This window comes from Antedon bifida, chromosome 1, assembly GCF_963402885.1.
Source record: "Antedon bifida chromosome 1, ecAntBifi1.1, whole genome shotgun sequence".
NCBI classification, from domain to species: domain Eukaryota; kingdom Metazoa; phylum Echinodermata; class Crinoidea; order Comatulida; family Antedonidae; genus Antedon; species Antedon bifida.
The window spans coordinates 5126669-5145811 of NC_136226.1; the positions used below are offsets into that span (position 1 = coordinate 5126669).

Here is a 19143-nt window from a genome sequence, read left to right on the forward strand (position 1 = left end):
TCTGTATGAAAATACATAATACGTAAATTGTACAATATATATAACTACAAAAATAAAAACAGAACAACAAAAATACAGGATAGGCCTAATAAATAAATAAAACTTACAGATACATCCTCATAGAGATGTCTGTAGCTTGTTTACTATATTAATCAATTAGTTGAGAGAGGTAATGCTGATAAAATTGTAGATCTAGTAACCCATGCTTTCATTAAATATTTTTTACAATAAAAATCAAAGATTTTTCCTAATTTTTCATTTTCAGTGAATAAATTGTCTAGCATAAAGTGGTGTTTTAATTCCCGAGATCCACAATTAAAATTATCCCAGTACATACTTAATTATTGTCTAACAGAGTTTAATGAAGGACATTTAAATAAAAAATGGTTTACTGTTTCTTTTTTTTTCTAATTATATAGTAATATTGTTACAAAATCTTGGCATTCCCTAACACAGTACCTAATAATAACATGCATTGCTAGTTTTTGATGTTTTGTATTGTTCCTTGTAGTTTGTACTGTAGGTTACATAACAGAACAATTGTATTGTCTTCCCATTCAATAGACACCCTTCTCTACATAAAACATAATACACCACACCCCTATCATAATAATGGTATAGTCCATATAAGTCGAGGTGGCCGAAAACGGCACCTGATCCAAAATCTCCTTAATTATTTTAAAGTTTAGTTAGGAGGGTGCTTTGGACATAACGATATAATAATAAATAATATTTAGGCTCATCTCGTTAAATCAAAAAAATCTTTCACTTTCAAATGATTTTTCAGATTGCAATGGGATGTGGCGGATCAAAACAGCAGACAAACGCCATACCTCCACTAAGTTCAAAGAATACAAAATCTCAAGAGGATTTATCACGAAGTGCTAGTAATAAGCAGAAAGTAGGCACAAGAACGGAAGATGAAGAGGATAATAGGAATGTGTGCGAAGAACAGACAACCGTGCAACCGTTTACATCATCAGCTCCTGAAGAAGAAGAGAACGAAATAACTAGGCATAAAGATGTTGATGATGAAGGATATGAAGATACTATAAATCAATTACCTACATGTGACACCCAATATGAAGATGTTACTGAGAAGGATAATAGGAATGTGTGCGAAGAACAGACAACCATGCAACCGTTTACATCATCAGATGTGATTCAAGAAAAGCAACATCTTTGCAGAAAACAGATATTGTTGAAAATGAAAATAAACTTAGCAGTCAGCGTAATGTAACAGAAGAATCAAATGAAGCAGTAACAAAGGAGAGTGAAGGCATTGTTATTAAAGAAATGATAAACAACGTACATTTAGAATGTGCTACAGGTATTAATGGCAAGGAAGATGCAATAAAAAATGTTGAAGAAGTAGTTGTATTGGAAGAAGAGGTTGAAAAGATAGAAAAAAATAAAACCATGGAAGAGAAAATAAAAGATAATTCTAGCTTAACAGATGGAACCAATGAACAAAAGAATCAAACCAGAACTGTTGCACCTGAAAGTAACCATAATGCGCCTTGTAATGATGACTGTATTAAGGAAGAAAGATTGTCTTCTGTATCAAATGAGAATGATTGCAACATTCCTGGTCATACATCTAGAGAGGAATGCCAAGAAAGTGAACTAAGCATTGATATTTTGTCATCTGCAGATAAGGTTATTGTTGAAAAGAACAATATGATATCTACCACCAATGCTGATGATGGCAGTACTGGACAAGTTGGTGATGGCAGTACTGAAGAAATTGGTGATGACAGGCTAAGTACTGGTGAAGGTGGTGATGGCAGTTCTGGTGAAGGTGGTGATGGCACTACTGAAGAAGTTGATGATGGCAGTACTGGAAAAGTTGGTGATTGCAGAACTGAAGACTTCAATAACAATAGTGGACTTGTAAAGCAAGTGAAAACTGATATTGGTAAAGGGATTTAGTATTAAGTAAATATCTTTGAAACGTTGTCATTTAAATTATTTAACAGGTTTGAAAGCCGCTGTGTGTGACACAAATATAGGTGCAGTTTCCTTTCTTTTAATTGACAACAATATAATTTTTGGTTTTTTTTTTTAGAAGAGACTAAAGAAGACATCAAAGATGACCAACTAAAATTCAACCAATCACTTAGAAGCTATTGTAGGCTTGTGAATCCTGATGCCATGAAAACAGTAGCAACACATGCAGTTACAGAACTTTATCTTGAGAGAGCCCTTCCAGGAATTGGAGATGTATTCACACATATTCTTGCTAACATTGGCCAATTGACGGTGAGCAATTTAAATATTGGGAAAGTCTTCCTTGTGATTTTGTAACTCATTAATTCTTATGTATGCCTCCATAAATGTAACTTCTACTGTATACACTCTAGTACATTATTCTTCTTTACTCTCTTTCTGCCAGAATGAATCATCATTGCTACATACAAATATCTGTAATTGAGAACATACAGTAAAAATGAATTAATAAACTATTCCACTTTTCTCTTCTTTCAGGTGCTGGATCTGTCAGGCAACCATATAGGACCCCAGGCATTTCGTGCAGTAGTCTTGGCTTTGAAAACCAATAAAACATTGAAATCCTTAAATGTCTCAAATAATAAGACAGACACACAGTGTTCGGTAGGCATACAAAATGATGTCTTTAAATTTTAAAACTATGGTCACAAATAACATTGTAAAGTATACAGTAGACCTATTTGTTTTCTTTATTTATAGGAGAGTCTTGGAGTTATGTTGGCAAAGAATGATACCTTAGAAGAATTAGATGTATCTAGTAACCAGCTTGGTAGAGATTTCTTCTCCAGAAGTGTCGGTCTAGCTATGAATACAAATTCAACTTTAAGAGTATTAAGGTGATTAATTATAGAAACCTGAGCAATGAAATGTCCACCAGTATACTGCTTGATTCATTACAGACTGAAATATGTCAATCCCTTTTTCTGCAGATGTGCTAGTTGTGGTTTTGCAAATCTATCCATACTACTCGATAGCTTGTCCGGAAACAGCACAATTACTGAGTTAGATTTCAGCCATAATCACATTGTAAATGGAACAGAATTTGGAGAGAAGCTAGCAGTATTACTAGCTGTATGTAAACTGTTTTTATTTTGTTAAATTCTTTTAGTCACCATAATCAACTATCATGCCAGTTCATTGCAAGATGAAACCATCAACCTCTTTCACACATATTTCTTCCGTCTTCTTATTTATGTTCTTAGAAATCTTCAAGCCTAAGTATTTTAAAAGTTAAAGCTACCAACATAAGCGGCGAGGGAATGCAGAAAGTACAAAAAACATTAGAAGCAAACACTGTCCTTACAAATCTTCATATTGGTGGCAATCAGGTATCACACTTTTTTATAATAAATAGCAAGTCCTGGTTTAAAGGAATCCTATAGGCCATTGTACAATCTCACCAATGGAACTCTTCTTTCTCTAAGTCATATTCACTCAATTAATATTCATTTTTTAATGTCTTTGTCTAGATGCTGCACTATAATGCTATGCTTCAATTCTTGATCACTTGTTTTAATCATGTTAGCTTAAGAAACCTCAGTTTGCAAGATACTACATATAAAGAAACACATAAGATATTTGATGGTATGTATAGGCCTACAATAAACAATACTGCAGTGTTTATAAACTACACCTTGTTAATTTAAACTCAAATTAAAATACAGCCAAGACCAGGTTTGTCTCTTTTACATTAATTCCATTTTTTTTTTCACAGACATAACAGCAAATCAAGTTACGGAATCCAATCTAATACAGCTGAATTTATCAAACTGTTGTTTAGTAGACTCAATGTTCCAGACTTTGGTTGGTTTGATGCCAAGGGGCTTGAGTAATTTACAAATATTGAATGTTACCAATAACTGTGAATTGACATCAGATCGTGTTAAAGATTTTGCTCAATTAACTTCTGGTAAAGTCTATTATTTAAATGTAGTTTTGTGTGTTTGTGCAAAGTCGGACATTTAGTTATGTTTTTGCTTTATTTTTTGCAGATGGTAGTGGTAAAAGCAATCTGCAAGAACTAATTTATGGCGTGAATGAAGCTGAAAATCTTCCATTCTCTCTGTCCATGTATCAGAACTTATCCAGTTTGGATCTTCGTAAATGTCAGATTGCGACCTCTAACCTTGTGCAAGTTGCATTCTTCATGAATAAGCCAGACGGCATCTCTTCCTTGTTTCTGGATGGACAGAAGCTTTCTGGTACTGATGTGCTTCAAGTCATGTTATCAAATGGTTAGTTCACAAGGAATGCAAAATCTGCTTATAAAGTCATGTCTTACAAAATTGTTAACTTCAAGAAAGAAAACTGTAGTTTTAAATTTCTCGATGCAACATGATAATCAAGGAGTAATTGCTAAATAGTATAATTATAAAGATAAACCATGGATAAAAGATAAACTCAGTTCATATCTGTTTATAGGCTCTGATAACAGTTTAGAATCCCTGTCACTGATTGGCTGTGCTTTGAATGATGATGACATGGAACCAATCACGTCTGCTCTTAAGGCAGGTCTTGGTTTGAAGTCACTTAAACTATCAGGCAATAGGATTACAGATAACAGCATTGAAGAAATGGTGGAAGCATTTATGTTACAAGTGGACTGTGCCTTAGAATGCATACATTTAGCAAACAACAAGGTATGTAGTAGCGTGGAGAATTCTTTGATTTATAAGATGTTGTGATGTTTGCCACTAACAAGTAACTTCATTTTCCAACAGATTTCTTGTGAAGGAGCAATTCAAATATCCAAACTCCTTCCTAGTTGCTCGGCGTTACACACACTTATTCTGTCCCGTAACCACATTGGTGCTAATGGCCTGAAGACTATTATTGAAGCTGTAAGGTCTGATTCACGGTTAAGACTACTGGATTTGAATGGCCAAGCGCATCCAATAGATGAAGAGGACATGGAAGAAATCCTGACAGTACTGGCACATGCCTTAGGTATCAATCAAATGCTTATTTGAGATGGTATTTTATATCTCCTGTACCCACGTATCTCTACATATGTCTTATGGCCTATGATACAGCATAATATGTGATACATATGACACTGTATACAGAAATTACCTAAGATACTGAACAAATTATAGATACAGTGTAGAGAATTCAATAGACTATTTATACTAAGTGCGAAAGGACAATGTAGATACCAGAATCAACCAACTTTTAAACTATTTTATTAGGTTATACAGTTGAGAGAAATGAATACGGACAGGTTTCTATGTCATCAAACGGCTTAGTTAGCATCAGTAAAGATCTTACTGTTTTGCTTACTAACCTGGGCAGCATGACTGGTAATGTGGGTCAGGCGGTTGATGGATGCATTATAAAGACTGACTACAGTAAAGATCATTGGCCATACCTAGGTCTGCAAGAAGTACTGACATTAAGTACAGTCTTGAAGGGCCATTCACCAACAGGTAATATACAATTTTATATACTGTACAGTGGCATAAAGGCTATAAGCACTCACAGGCTAAACCAAACAGCCCTGGAGCTTATGGAGGCCTTTGAGCAGTGCCCAGAGGAACAAACAGGCATTAAAATATGTCAAAAAATGCCCAAGGCCTCCAGCGTTAGAGAGCCACTTAGGGTTCCTAAACCAGGGGCCTCAGACCTCCCCTACATTACACCACTGATACTCTATTTAGATTTTCTAGTCAATTTTGAAATGGGTCCTGGTTGCTGCAGCGCATATATGGAGTTCAAGGATGGAGAGTTTTCAAGTTCTATTGTTTGCTTGTACACCAAATAAAATATTTATTTTCTACATCAAGATAAATGAAGTGCAATATTGTGTTATATAAGGAAAGCTTTCCGTTTTAAATTTAGTATATTTATGACATTGAAATGAATTGAGCATTAAGTGTAAAGATAAATGATTTTACTTCCAAAATGTAACAAAAGTTTTGCTATGTAGGAAGGGTTCAGCTAACAAAAGAAGAATGGAATCTGATTATTGGTGAAGGAAAAGACCCTTGTGTACCCTCATGGCTACAGGTATTATTTTATGTAATGGTGTACAATAAAACAACTGTCCAAATACATTGATTTGTTCAAATTTGGGCTTCATGATTTTGTAAGTTTGAATATGTTTGTTCTGTCCTGACACTATGAACTTTAAACTTTATTTTAATACTTCTAGATAGTAACAACTTGTTAGACAGGTAAAAATGGCAAGATACTGATCACACTAATATTTTTCTAGGTTGATACCCATAGAGATAGAGCTGTGTACTTGGCGGGTCTTCCGGCAAGTGTATCAGCCAATAGGCTTGAAGGAGACCTAGACAGTGAAGCTGATTGTGTTATCAGTGAAGTCTGTATCATGAAGGTAAACAGATTCTTGTTGTATATTTTTTTTCCAGTGGCCAAACATGCTTCATCAATACAGAATGAAATATATTTTTTAAACAGCATAGCATAGCATACTCACCATCTATTTAAATCAAGTTAAAGTTATATGCTTTATATAATTTGTTCATTGTTCTGAATTGATGAATATTTAAGGGAATAATGTAATTGAAAAATATAGAAATACTAGAGGTTATTTTAGCTAAAAAGATTTTTTTTCTTCTCAGATTTCATGTTTTTGTAAGTAAGTGGTGTATGCCCTTGTTGTTATAGTAACTAAAGATGGTAATATTGGTAATCACTGACCTGGTAATCACTGACATGCTCTGCCTAATTTAAAACATGCTTCCATTATAAAAATATTTCTTCTACTGTTTTTAATAAAAATTGTTTTTTTTTTCTCAGGATCCAATTTTACAAAAACCAAATGGCTTATGCTGGATATTAATGTCAGACACAGACTCAGTTGAGAAAGCAGTCAGACTGTATGAATCAGGCCAGGTAATAAGATAATCACACGGTTATAAAGAAACCTTTGTTACATCTTGTCTTTATTAACATTGCTAAATACATCCATCAGCGATGATAACAACACATAAGCCTGTTTGACTTGTGTGCATCAGCTGAAGTAATAATGTCAGTCTTGTTCGTCTTCTACAAATCCATCATTTTTTTGAATTATTAAAGAGATCTTTCGTCGAGGGAATTACACATACAAAATTATCTGATTTTTATATGATCTGTTTCATCGCACACTGAGCCGACAGAAGGACAATTTTGTATTGTTTCAATTCTAATGCCAAGAAACTTTCATTCACATTTTACACAAGTAGTATCATGGCCCTCTTGGGAGTTTTTGATACACCTCTCAAATACGGAATAAGGCACTGTGAAGTCTTGAATCAGTATTCTGTGGGGACGCAGAAAATTGGTGTATCATTGTTATATGTTTTGTAGAGGCTTTCATGGGAATTAAAAATTTAATTTTAGTTTAATTTATTGGATCAAGATGCTAGACCTTGTCTTTTAAAAGATCATATTACGTCCATCCGTAATCTAATTTTGATGAACTTTATTGGTTTCAGTGAACTTGAACAAAAGTGTCTTTATATCCTGTCAGGTGGCGTGCAGTGAGACTACTGCCCTCTATAACAAGCGTGTAATTGTAACTTTTTAGAATTTTGCAATCTTGAGCTCAAATAAACACAGGGGTGCATGGGACAACTGACAAATTAATGACCTGTTTTATTACTGATGGTTTTATTGTTGTAGTTAGCTTTCATCACTAATGATAACTGAATATAAGCAATTCCTAAACATGGTAGAAAATAAACGTTTAGGTACAGTACTTAGGCCAATTAAGGGTCATGTCCAAGCTACTAACTTCTATGCTCAACAGACCGGTAAATGGATTTTGCACCATGACAAGTTGACTGAAACCTTTTTGTTTTGTTACTAATCCCTAAATATTTATTATTTTGAGTTTTTTAATATTTAATTTTATTTCTTTTTGTGGTAACTGATAGTAAATGCAGTTTATGGTAACTCTGCCAACTTAAAATTAGAAGTATTAACAATTATAATTATTTATTTTCTTCTAGGCTCGTTTATTCAACCAGGCCTATATAATATCTAGACTGGATGTTATCATTACTGATGTGAAGTTAGAAGGGGTAGAAAATAAAGCACAGTGAGTAGATGATTCAAAGTCTTTGTCCTTGGTACCCACCAAGGTGCTTACCTTGCTTATACCCTCACCTATACCTATATACTTATCTACACCCTTCCTCAAACAATGGCATAGGGCGTGCAACCAAGCTAAACAATGCAGGGTGGTAATCAAATGAAATGCAACACACCCATCTAAATATTGACATTGTTCACAAAAATAAGCCTATAATTAAAATATTCAACAAAAATATATTAACCAAATCATAGAGATATCTATAATATCTCTATGTTGACTATAACATCTCTATGACCAAATCTAAGACAGCTACAGTCACCAACAAAAGAAACTATAGCTTTAAAATGACCTGTAAACAAAAATATTAACGCAAAAACCAAAATATATTTCTACAGGTGTATAAACAATGTTAGCAAGTCTCTTGATGTTTTTAAAATACTTATTTAAATTTTACAGATGTTTAATTTGAAATATTTAGTAAAAATTGAAGGCCAATTATCAATTAGCTTCCTGAATTATATTTAGGGCTCCAGAATGATAAGTAGGCTGGTGAATTTAACCATTATATTACGCATAGCGCTATGCATAATTCCCGACAGAGACCTGTAAGATATCAGAAAGTTAGTCTATACATACTTTACATGTATAATTCTCAACAGAGGTCTGTGGGCGGATGCATTGGTTTTGAAAAGTACTAAGTACCACCAATGTTATGTGATATTGGTTTGTCGTTGATAAGATTACAACATAATGGTGACTGGTTTAGAGTGATAAAATGATAATTAACCTCTCATTAACCTAAGAAAAAAATCACTTGCAACCACATAATCTCTGAAACGTCATATTAATATTTTTTTTTGTAACCTGATGGTGCTACAGTATAGCCTGGATGGTAATTTAATTGAGTACCTTTATAATAATTATTTCATATTACAGTACGCCCATACAGTAATTTACTCTCAATCTATAGCTATAACTAAGCCGGAACAGGCCCATAGTTTTGTGTTCGCATTAGATTTGATATAATAAAATAAAGTTTTGATGCTTTGTTTGATCTATGATACCAGTGGCCTACCTAACGCATTAAAAAAAGAATCAAATACTGTAACCCCAATTGATATCACCCCATTGGTGTAAGGCATTCCCCAGTGCCAAATCCATGTTACTTTTATAATAAAGCGTTTATTTTTTAGTATAGTTACAAATATTAATGATTAATGTTTACTTTTACGTGCAAGTTGTAATGTACTATGTAATTCCAAGTATTATAAAGCAAAACAAGCCAATGGAATTTCCTTTCCAATTTATGATGACTGCGTAAAATCAATAATTTTGTAATGTGTGATTTATTACCGTTAGCTTCTTGCTACTTTCTTGCTATTTCGCGACACCAGCCATTAAGAGCAAACTATTTTTGGCATTCGCATTACGAGTCAAGTCCACATACCTTGTGGGATGAAAATGTTTGCATACCTACTGTATAATACTGCATTACATTAGTTACTATTACAGTAAAACTCTATAGCAAAATGTCCCAGGGCAGACACTCTTAATAAAGGTAAAAGGTAAAGGTATTTATATTTGTCCTCAAGCTTAACTAAGTGTGCAGAAGGTTCTATTGTAATCTACATTAATGGATACATACACATATATAATTTATACAAATTTTAATTTCATTTATTAAAAATGGATTGATACCTTGCGTTCCATTGCTCTGTGAATATTAATTATTATTTTTTTATAGGGAAGAGATGGAGCGACGAGCAAAACAACGAGATGCCGAGAACGAGGAGCATCGTGCTCTTCTTGAGACGAGTTTTGCGGCATCAAAAGCAAGACATGAATATGCTGCTGCTAACCCAGCCTACGCTGATGGCAGGATATGGTAGTGGAAGGCATCACTACAACGTAGGAATTAATTAATCCTCTGCGTCCATCTTTACCAATGTCAAAGGCGGGAAATTATTCAAAAAACAATGTTCCGATTTCTGGCCGTGGAGTACAATATTTACAGCGCACACAACTGAGTTTGGTTTTCTGACGAATACACAAAGTATTAATTGAAAAGTATACAAAAAGCTGAACGTGTAATAGTACCATTAAATATAACCATTAGATATCCATTTTACTGTTCAGTAAAACAAATTGAATGGCATATAATACGAAATTAACCAATCAAATGCAAGGATACACTCAGGTGATACACTGATATACAAAAACATATGGAATCTGTAAACGTTTTTGTAAAACAGTGTGAATTTATATTGTAATTTTTAAATCCCTATTTCAAAAGCCAGATTTATATAACACACATGTGTGAATTGCCTTGTTTATAGACATTGCTATCTATATTTCTAAAGAATTATTTATTATTAGACTATCTTTGTAAATATTTTTTCTCAGAAAGATATATATTATATTTTACTTTCATTTTGTTAAACGTGATATTTGGTGCTTTGATGTGCAAATAAATACTGGTGCTGTGTCTTTGTCTCTGAATAAATTAAATAAGTTAATGCTGGGTAATTTAATTTTGCTTTGTATCATGCGACTGTTTTTTGTCCGTCTGTCATAGCTCTATTGTTTTAAATTGGCCGAGTGCCCTAACTACAGTAACAGTATCTTGGTTGTGAATATGTATTGAGGAAATAGACTAATCAATTCCAAATATTGTAATGCATTAATTAAAAGAGGATGCTGTTACAAATATTAATGTAATTGAAGTGTCTCTATTGTAATTAAGTTTCTCGGCCCAATACATATTTAGTAAATAATACTGACGCTGTGTATGTAACTTGTTTTATATATTTTCGAAGAAAATGAAATATGGTCAATAATTTTATTGTAATTTGTCCAATTTCGTATCTGTCTTTTATGTCTGTCACGGACCTATTTTAAAGTTTTAAATTGCTATTGTGCCTAAAGCTCTGTCTACACTATCAAACTTTATGTGTGATGTGCCCATATATGGACACGATGACGTCATATCACTACCATATTTGGACACAACACAGTTGTCCCGTTTTGTCTAGTTTCATTTATGCTATAATAACACACTGTTGACTTCTTGGCAGTAAATGAACTTATTCCTTAATTTACTTGTAGAACAACTAATTAATCAGATTAAACACTTTTATGCAAATACAAAATAGATACGTGACAGTATTATTGACATTTGTAATATTGAGATCTCATTGACAACTGATTGCTTGACGAGTGGTTCTATGGTGTAATGGTTAGCACTCTGGACTTTGAATCCAGCGATCCGAGTTCAAGTCTCGGTAGAACCTCATTTATTTTGTACGAATATTATAATAATTTTTTGGCAACTTCACTTTTACAACAGTGGCACACTTTGAAGACAAAGGTGCGTTCAACTTAAAATGAAACAAAATAAATGCCAAAAAAAACCCAGCTGATACTCAAATGAGCTATGGACAAAATAAGTACTGATATTACTACAACCTATTCCTTATAAGTGAGTCACGTGACTGATTTCTGAAGACGAGTAGGCCTCTAAACTCAATGGAAGCAGATTACAATTCATTTAATAGTATTGATCATTCTTATTGATATCCAACAGACACAATTTCAAAGAACACATCGCGTCTGACATACTGACACCCTCCGTCTCCTGTTCCATCATCTTCAAAACAACACCACCATAAAATGACAACATGTTCCCAAAACTTGTCTGTCAAATTGGTTCAAATTTAATCCAATATTTGTCAGATTGCATGTAATTCTGTTGGGAAAACGAATTAGTGTATTTGAGTTTAAGTCATATTTTGGAAAGATTCCAAGTTTGCTGGGTCCTACGTTTCTTATCTTATTTTTTATCTTGTTACAGGCTCATCAAACTTATCATCTTATCCGTTTATATTTAGTAGTTTTGTGAATAATACAACCATGGTTTATGTGCCCTGTAAATGACAACGAAAGGGAGGCCCTTCTCTTCTAAGACTTTAAAATCTCGGGTAGAAGAAATCCTGCCTCCGTCCACAGGCAAATGGCCCTAATGGTGGTGTCAAGAAATCCGCCTCTATTACAATAACTTTTGCGCGAATTGTTAAAAGACTAAACGATTGAAATGTTAAAATACCATCATAAAAGTGTAGGAATGGATATCATCAAAATGTTAACTGGGATTAATTATGACTATTAATCCTTAGGCCCTAAACAAAAAAAAACATTAATCCGCCCACTATTTGCAAACAAAAAGGCACACAATAAGCAGAATCAGGCTATAAAGAATATACACAAAGGATTGACAACATTACGGACGCAGCGGATTTGTCTATCAATTTGACAAGTGTCAAATTGGTGTGTTGAAGATCTCCTTGACAGACTAGACACGCAACAGCCGGTTCTATGGTGTAATGGTTAGCACTCTGGACTTTGAATCCAGCGATCCGAGTTCAAGTCTCGGTAGAACCTCACTTTTTTGCATGAATATTGAAGTGCCCTCGGCCGATTGTAAAATTGTAATTATTACTAATGGATGTTGTGTAATGTAAGTTTTAATTTAAATATGTATTAAAAGAAAATATTATTGAATAAATTCTCTGAAAAGGAAAATATTTTATAAAAAAATTAAAAAAATTATATGTATAATAATTTTTTTATTTAATCATGATCGCCACAAGGTTTTTATTTTTATCATTTAAGTAAACCTAATTAAATAATGTAAATATATGACTGATGATATAAAACCGTTATTTTTTTTTAATGAATTTATTTTCTTACAAAATGATTCTTAAGGCGTAATATCTTTATAAGTAATTTCACGTTAGAATCAGTAGTTTGTAGTTTCATTTTAGTAGTTTAGTTAAATAAGAAATGACGATGCGTATTTAAAACACGAACGATAATTATGAACAAAACTATTACGATGCAGTAATAGATTCGCTTTATGAGTTTATTTTTAAACCTAGCTTTTTTTAACGAAAGTGTCAGTTGAATAACAACATCAACTCCATTGATGAACGTCATTCAATCACTTTGACTAAATAAGGTTAAATGATTCGTTCTTGCCCGAAGTTCCATAAAGATAAATAGATACATAAAAAGATAACTAAAGTCTGGCACCACGAAGGGGAGAAAATTGAAAATAAAATGTATTAATAGAAATTAACATTAACCATCCTAAAAGACAGAACGGGATGATCGTAGCCTATAAGCATGAAATATGATAAATCCAAGAAAAAAGAAATATATTTATACAAAATTACTTAAATACACAGTTAGGCCTAATGATTGTTTTAAAATGTATTAAAACAAAAGAAACTAAAAGGAGAAAAAATAATAAAAAAGAGAAAATATTAATAATGTTATGAAATTTTTTTTAAATTTAGGCCTATCGAAATGAATTATTTAAAATTCAATACTTACCTACCTTATTTAAGTATCTTATTAATTTATATTATTGTAATAGTTTATGAAAGAAAGAAAATAAATGTTTACGTTGAACTTGATAAGAAAATTAAATTTAGGCCTATCGAAATGAATTATTTGAAATTCAATACTTACCTACCTTATTTAAGTACCTTATTAATTTATATTATTGTAATAGTTTATGAAAGAAAGAAAATAAATGTTTACGTTGAAAGAAATGATTATAAAATGATGTGTAACTAAAACCTGTTATTTTCTGTGACGCAAAACAACGTTTAATTTGCATTTTATTTAAAGCATATTCATGACTTTATGTATAGTAATTTAACTCGTTTAAATTGTATTGTACAGTATTAATCGGTAATTAAATGACTGTAAAGAGTGCGTAATTGAGTCAATTCACAAGAGATCGATTCCCAGTCGAATTATAAATGGAATCGATACGATATCTTAAGATTACCAATACATTTAATAAATTAACAACCTCCAAGTAGTCACACATACGTAAAAGAAAATAGGTCATTAATATGAAATTGAGATGAAATTGATATGAAATTGATATGAAATTGATATGAAAATAATTTGTTTAAATTGACGGTATTTTTCAATTGGAGTATGTCCTTAATGTGACACACTTTAGCAGTAACCTGTTAATATTAATTAAATGATAAGAAATTATTCAATTTCCAAACGACTTGTTTACGACTTTTGTATTGAAATTTTTATATCATAAAGGATAATAATAAACATGAAGTTCAAAGTGGTTAAGTGGAACATTATATCAGTCAAATGTATTAATATAGACACAAATAGAGTGTATAAACGAAAGTAATAAAACCCTTCTTTAGACCGAACATTGTATGATCGTACACTATAGCCTAAAATACATAAACCAACCAACGTTCATTTAGATAATGATAAGGCAGTTCTAAAAATTGATAGATATTTCTTTGCATTTATATCATATCGTTTTCTCACAAAAATCTAGAAGTTTTCATCTCATATTTAACGCTTCTTTCGTGTAAAATAGATAACATTTTGATGAACAATCAAATGATGTTATTATAGAATTTGCATCATAAACTACTAAATAGGACATTACACTGTCAAATGGGGCCTTATTATGACATCTGTTAATACAAACAACAGTATTTAGCTCTAAATATAACTAATATAGGAAAACGACTGGAAAGTGTGCTATAATAACTTGTCACCTAATCGTTGTATTAATCCCGGCCTCGTTGATCTAAAAAATACATGTTGTGGAAAGACGGCATATCAGGAGAGCTCTGTTCACATATTCTGTACAATCTTATATCTATTCAATCGCATTACTATAACCTAACGCATAGAGATATTATAGTGAAATGCCTAACGTAACAAACAATTCCTTAACACCAACAAATGTATTCCTCGGGCTCTATGATGACGAATACACAAAAGTGCTGATAAACTGATTGACCTTAGACGAAGTACAAAGCAATTATTATGATTATTCTCTATATATTTTGTACCGAATGCTAATTCGGAAATAATTAGCATATTATGTTTTAAATAACCACCATCTCCCTAGGTCTCAATTATATAATAAGTATTTAATAAGGTTACCGACCTAAGACTCCAACATTTTTGTTAGATCGACTAGAAAATCGATAGATTGCATTACGATCACTGAAAATTCTATGAATTAGAATTCAAGAATACCACAATAACATGTATTAGGCCTATAATCTTATATTAGAACTATAATACGCCGAACGCCTTTTGAAGCTATGCAAGAAATAAAATTCCAGTTCAGACATAGGCCTAAACTCACACAGAATGCGTGATATCAGAGGTCTAATATTTGTCATAACAGGATTTGACACTTCAAAATAGCAGACAATATTTTAGGTCAATTTCCTAATTATAAGTCCACTCTTGAGCAGTTGTTAGAGCTTCTGCTCTTTATGGGTATATTGATGTCGTCTGCTATTGTGCATACGTCATAACTTGGCCAGAACGTGCAAATGTGTTCGCTAAACTGCCTGATCTAAAAATAAACCAGGCCTAATGTATTCACAGCTTTAAAATTGGTTTGTCAAGATACAATGTTTCTTAAAATATGTTTATGGTTTTAATTCGTGCTTACTGTATAGCCAATTAAAATTGTGGTGTTTGTATTTATCTTTATTTTGTTATTCAAGGCCAGTGCACTTTTAAATTGAAAACAAAATGAAATGTTGGTATGACTGTGGATACAAATTGTATCAAATATATTTTTGCATTGTTTTAACCAACGGGTTCTCATCCAAATCTAATGTATGTGTCCTAACCATTCAATGAACATAATTATATTGATTTAATTAAGAAACTAAACAAAACCTATAGAAGTGTTGTTTATCTTATGCAGAATTTACACAGGTCCTAATTGAATTAATATGGATGAAGACATAACCTACATATACAAAGCCAAACATTGGATGTCTTGTCGAATCCAATATTGGTTGAATAATTACTGCATTGCGGTATTTGTATCATATTGTATTGTATTGTATTATTCATTTACACTGGGTAACCTCTTCAGTCAAAGACTGGTCTCCCAGAGGGCCCAGTTATGATCAGTGGCTGTGATGTACTACCTGTAGTACATCGAGGGTAACCCCCTACTCGCCCCGAAAGATGTATCTGAAATAATTTTGGCTAATAATTTTTGAGACAGTTTTCCATTCTATAAAATAAATAGGAATCCCTTAAAATCGTGGAAATGATACATACTTTAACGTCACAAAAAACTTAGAAATGGCTATATGCATTTATAACTTTATTACTCATATCATGGCAGGCAATATAGAGATAATGTATAAATAAATTAAATGACATTATCTGTATGTTTTAAAATGAGGTCTTGGCACGTTTAGATGAACCTTATGTAAGCTTATGTAGAATTACGATGTGTTCAATGTGTTATCTTTTACAGAGTAAGCCTAACTATAATTCATAAATAACATAAAGTGGATTTATTTGGATGGGGATTTTCAAACTTGAATGGCCGCCTATAAGAATGAATGAATGTCTTAGATTATGACGTCATCGGATTAGAGACAAAGTATGATGTTTTATTTTATTAGTCACTACGTGACAATATGCAGATAATGTAAAATAAAACATTTTATTTATTAAATGAAATTATTATAGTCTGAAATAAGTCTTAGCTTGTTATTGATATGATCGGGAAAAGTTCGCAAAGACATGAATTATTTGTATCATGATAGGGCTACTCTATTTGATTTCCCTACGCGATGGATTACTCATAATGATGTTAAAATAATAGACAAATAATGTTTGTATAAAATGTTCCGCTCAATTAAATATTTTAAGGATCCTGCCAAGTTTACAAGTACATCGAGACTGCTAATAGTTTTATCTACTCTGGGTTCCAGACTGATTTTGACTTGACTTAATATTAGTTAAAAGATAAATTTAGCACATGTGGCGTTTCATACGTGTAGGCCTACTACGCGAGCTTGTGAACTCAAACATCGAAAAGCCTCGAAAAACTACAGACTTTGAGCAAGTTTTATCGAGTAGACGTATGTTGAATGTTGTTTATTTACGGCTTTCTGTTATGGTTCTTTCTCCCATGAATCACCCTAACGTTGGATTACTACAGAAATGTTACGCGACATTATACATTATGGACATTACCATAACCAACGCTGATTGGTCAGAAGTTGAAATACGCCTGTCTTAACGTTTTGAGGCAAAGGACTCAAATTTGCTACAATGCTATACAGTGTAGAGGTAAATGCTACAGTGGTAATAGGTCTAACCACTTGTCACTGTTGAGTAGGCCTACTCAACCACTTATGTAGTGACGGAAGCAAAAGGTCAGTGATAATAAACGCCACTGTATCATTGTGCAAAAAGCAACACGTGCACTTAAATAACAATGCATGTATATTGTCTTTTTTCGACGATATTAAATATGGATTTAATTAAAATCATCTGGATTTATAGTTTTTTTGTTTCATACTAGTTTAATTCAATGGACTCCTTCAAGACTGAACTGCGAGGGCGTATCTTTAGATTTCTGACCGTTTGTCTAGTATAGGTCATGGTCTAGAGGACTATTAAACAAACTACAATTTAATCTACACTTAATTTTAAGATATTGTTCTTGATACTTTGTATATGATTTTCAAAATTGAAAAATATGTTGTCGTGAATTATCGAAAATTCACGATTTCAATAATTAAAACCAACTAAAATAATTATATCAACAAACACTATTGTATTTCAAGAGAGGATTAAAATGACTTAAACACAGTTTATGTTGTGATTTTGTTAAGCGCACCCAAATGGCTCCTTGACAAATTAAAACTATTCTACGATTACAATAAATGTTTTTACTTTGATTTATATCTGATAAACAAGCTTTTGAATTTCAAGAAATATCACATTTCTAATAATTTATACACATAATGAAATTATACAAGTTTTAAAGCAAATTTGACGATTCATTAAGTTTGAAGCCAAATATTTAGATTTGTGGGATTGTAATCGGATGTTTTGGTCTATTAGTAACAAAGGGTATTATACAAGTGTAATTGGTATGGCACCGTTTGATTAGCGTCCTTTATGGTAATTTTGCACCAAAACCTTTATAATTCTTAGGCATAACTCTTTCCAATACTATAGCTAATTTATTAAGGTTGTAGGCGGATCAAGTAGGCCTATCTATACTAAATTTCGAACATTGCAAAACACATAACATTAAGGTTAAGGATAATTTTACTATTTTTGTCCCTCCTTCTAATATTTCTGGATCCGACACTTAAAAATACTTTCATCATAATATTAATATAAAATTTGCATGATAAAAAAATAATCATGCGTGAGTAACCAAGATTAGAAGAGGAAGTTCTTAAAATCGCGACGAGATTCAGACGATACGAATTTAACCGTTAATTTTGTAATTTTAAAGTAAAAACATTATTTGTTTAATTTTTTTTTCTACGGAAGTGATTAACTTTGATAAACTACAAAATGGCCTATTAAAAGTCTTATTTGATTAATCTTAGCCTACTTTTAATCATCTTTAATTCATGTTTTGGGGGGACAATACATCTTTAATAGGCTTTGTCAATACACTATATATTTTATTGTAAATGATAAATATGATATATACAATCTTTATTGAGATTAATAATGAAGTTCTTGGCCAGGTATTCGCCTCTAATTTTTTTTGTTAAAATCAGTTCAAACGAAAAGCATTATCGATTTGATCTCAGTCAATATAAACTGTGGTCCTGCTATTGTTTCCGTATTACATTGTATTTCTATTTTATATACAAACTCTTGAATGCATACAGTGAGTCATCGCATAATTTTCAAACATAATAGGCGTTGATGTAGAAATAAGTAATGCTATTAAAAATATGCCATAATTGACCCTAGAATAGCCCGACAGGTCGTGTTCATTCATAAAAAAAATGTCTGGGAATCACCGGCGTAATTATTGTATAATTATTGTTATAGTGAAATAGTCTCACATCACAGATTGACGACGTATTAAAAGATCATTAAAATATAAATACAAACTGTTATTATTTGTTTGTAGTTCAGTAATGTTAGCATTAGCTAGACGCCATTTAGAGTCTCCCGTTGGGGTTAGTTAACAACCAGTACGGTTATTAAGGGTGTGTCCGAGC

At 32.2% G+C, this 19143-nt stretch overlaps 2 protein-coding genes and 2 non-coding genes across 4 annotated transcripts in view; 3 read left to right on the forward strand and 1 right to left on the reverse strand.

Moving 5' to 3' along the window:
• The window catches only part of LOC144838621 (kinesin-like protein KIF23), a 36452-nt gene that overhangs the window by 13158 nt on the left and 4151 nt on the right, over positions 1-19143 (reverse strand). The gene's annotated exons all lie outside the window — the stretch shown is intronic.
• Positions 1282-10815, forward strand: LOC144838592 (uncharacterized). The gene is made up of 17 exons (XM_078694016.1): positions 1282-1918; positions 2069-2262; positions 2488-2613; positions 2710-2846; positions 2940-3081; positions 3213-3338; positions 3480-3594; positions 3725-3919; positions 4002-4244; positions 4432-4649; positions 4731-4956; positions 5199-5435; positions 5936-6015; positions 6224-6349; positions 6775-6870; positions 7971-8059; positions 9801-10815. Exons 1-17 carry the CDS (start codon positions 1297-1299, stop codon positions 9943-9945), a joined length of 3117 nt encoding a protein of 1038 aa, XP_078550142.1. The 5' UTR covers positions 1282-1296; the 3' UTR covers positions 9946-10815.
• On the forward strand, positions 11275-11346 carry Trnaq-uug (transfer RNA glutamine (anticodon UUG)). The gene has a single exon. It is a non-coding gene; the product is annotated as a tRNA-Gln (tRNA).
• Positions 12422-12493, forward strand: Trnaq-uug (transfer RNA glutamine (anticodon UUG)). Its single transcript has one exon. It is a non-coding gene; the product is annotated as a tRNA-Gln (tRNA).

Excerpts from the sequence above, each read along its gene's own strand:
- LOC144838592 (XM_078694016.1), top strand. The coding sequence starts at position 1,297 with ATGATAAACAACGTACATTTAGAATGTGCTACAGGTATTAATGGCAAG. Across the intron at positions 6,871-7,970 it reads GACTGTATGAATCAGGCCAG|GCTCGTTTATTCAACCAGGC; the intron begins GTAATAAGATAA and ends ATTTTCTTCTAG. Across the intron at positions 8,060-9,800 it reads GGGGTAGAAAATAAAGCACA|GGAAGAGATGGAGCGACGAG; the intron begins GTGAGTAGATGA and ends ATTTTTTTATAG.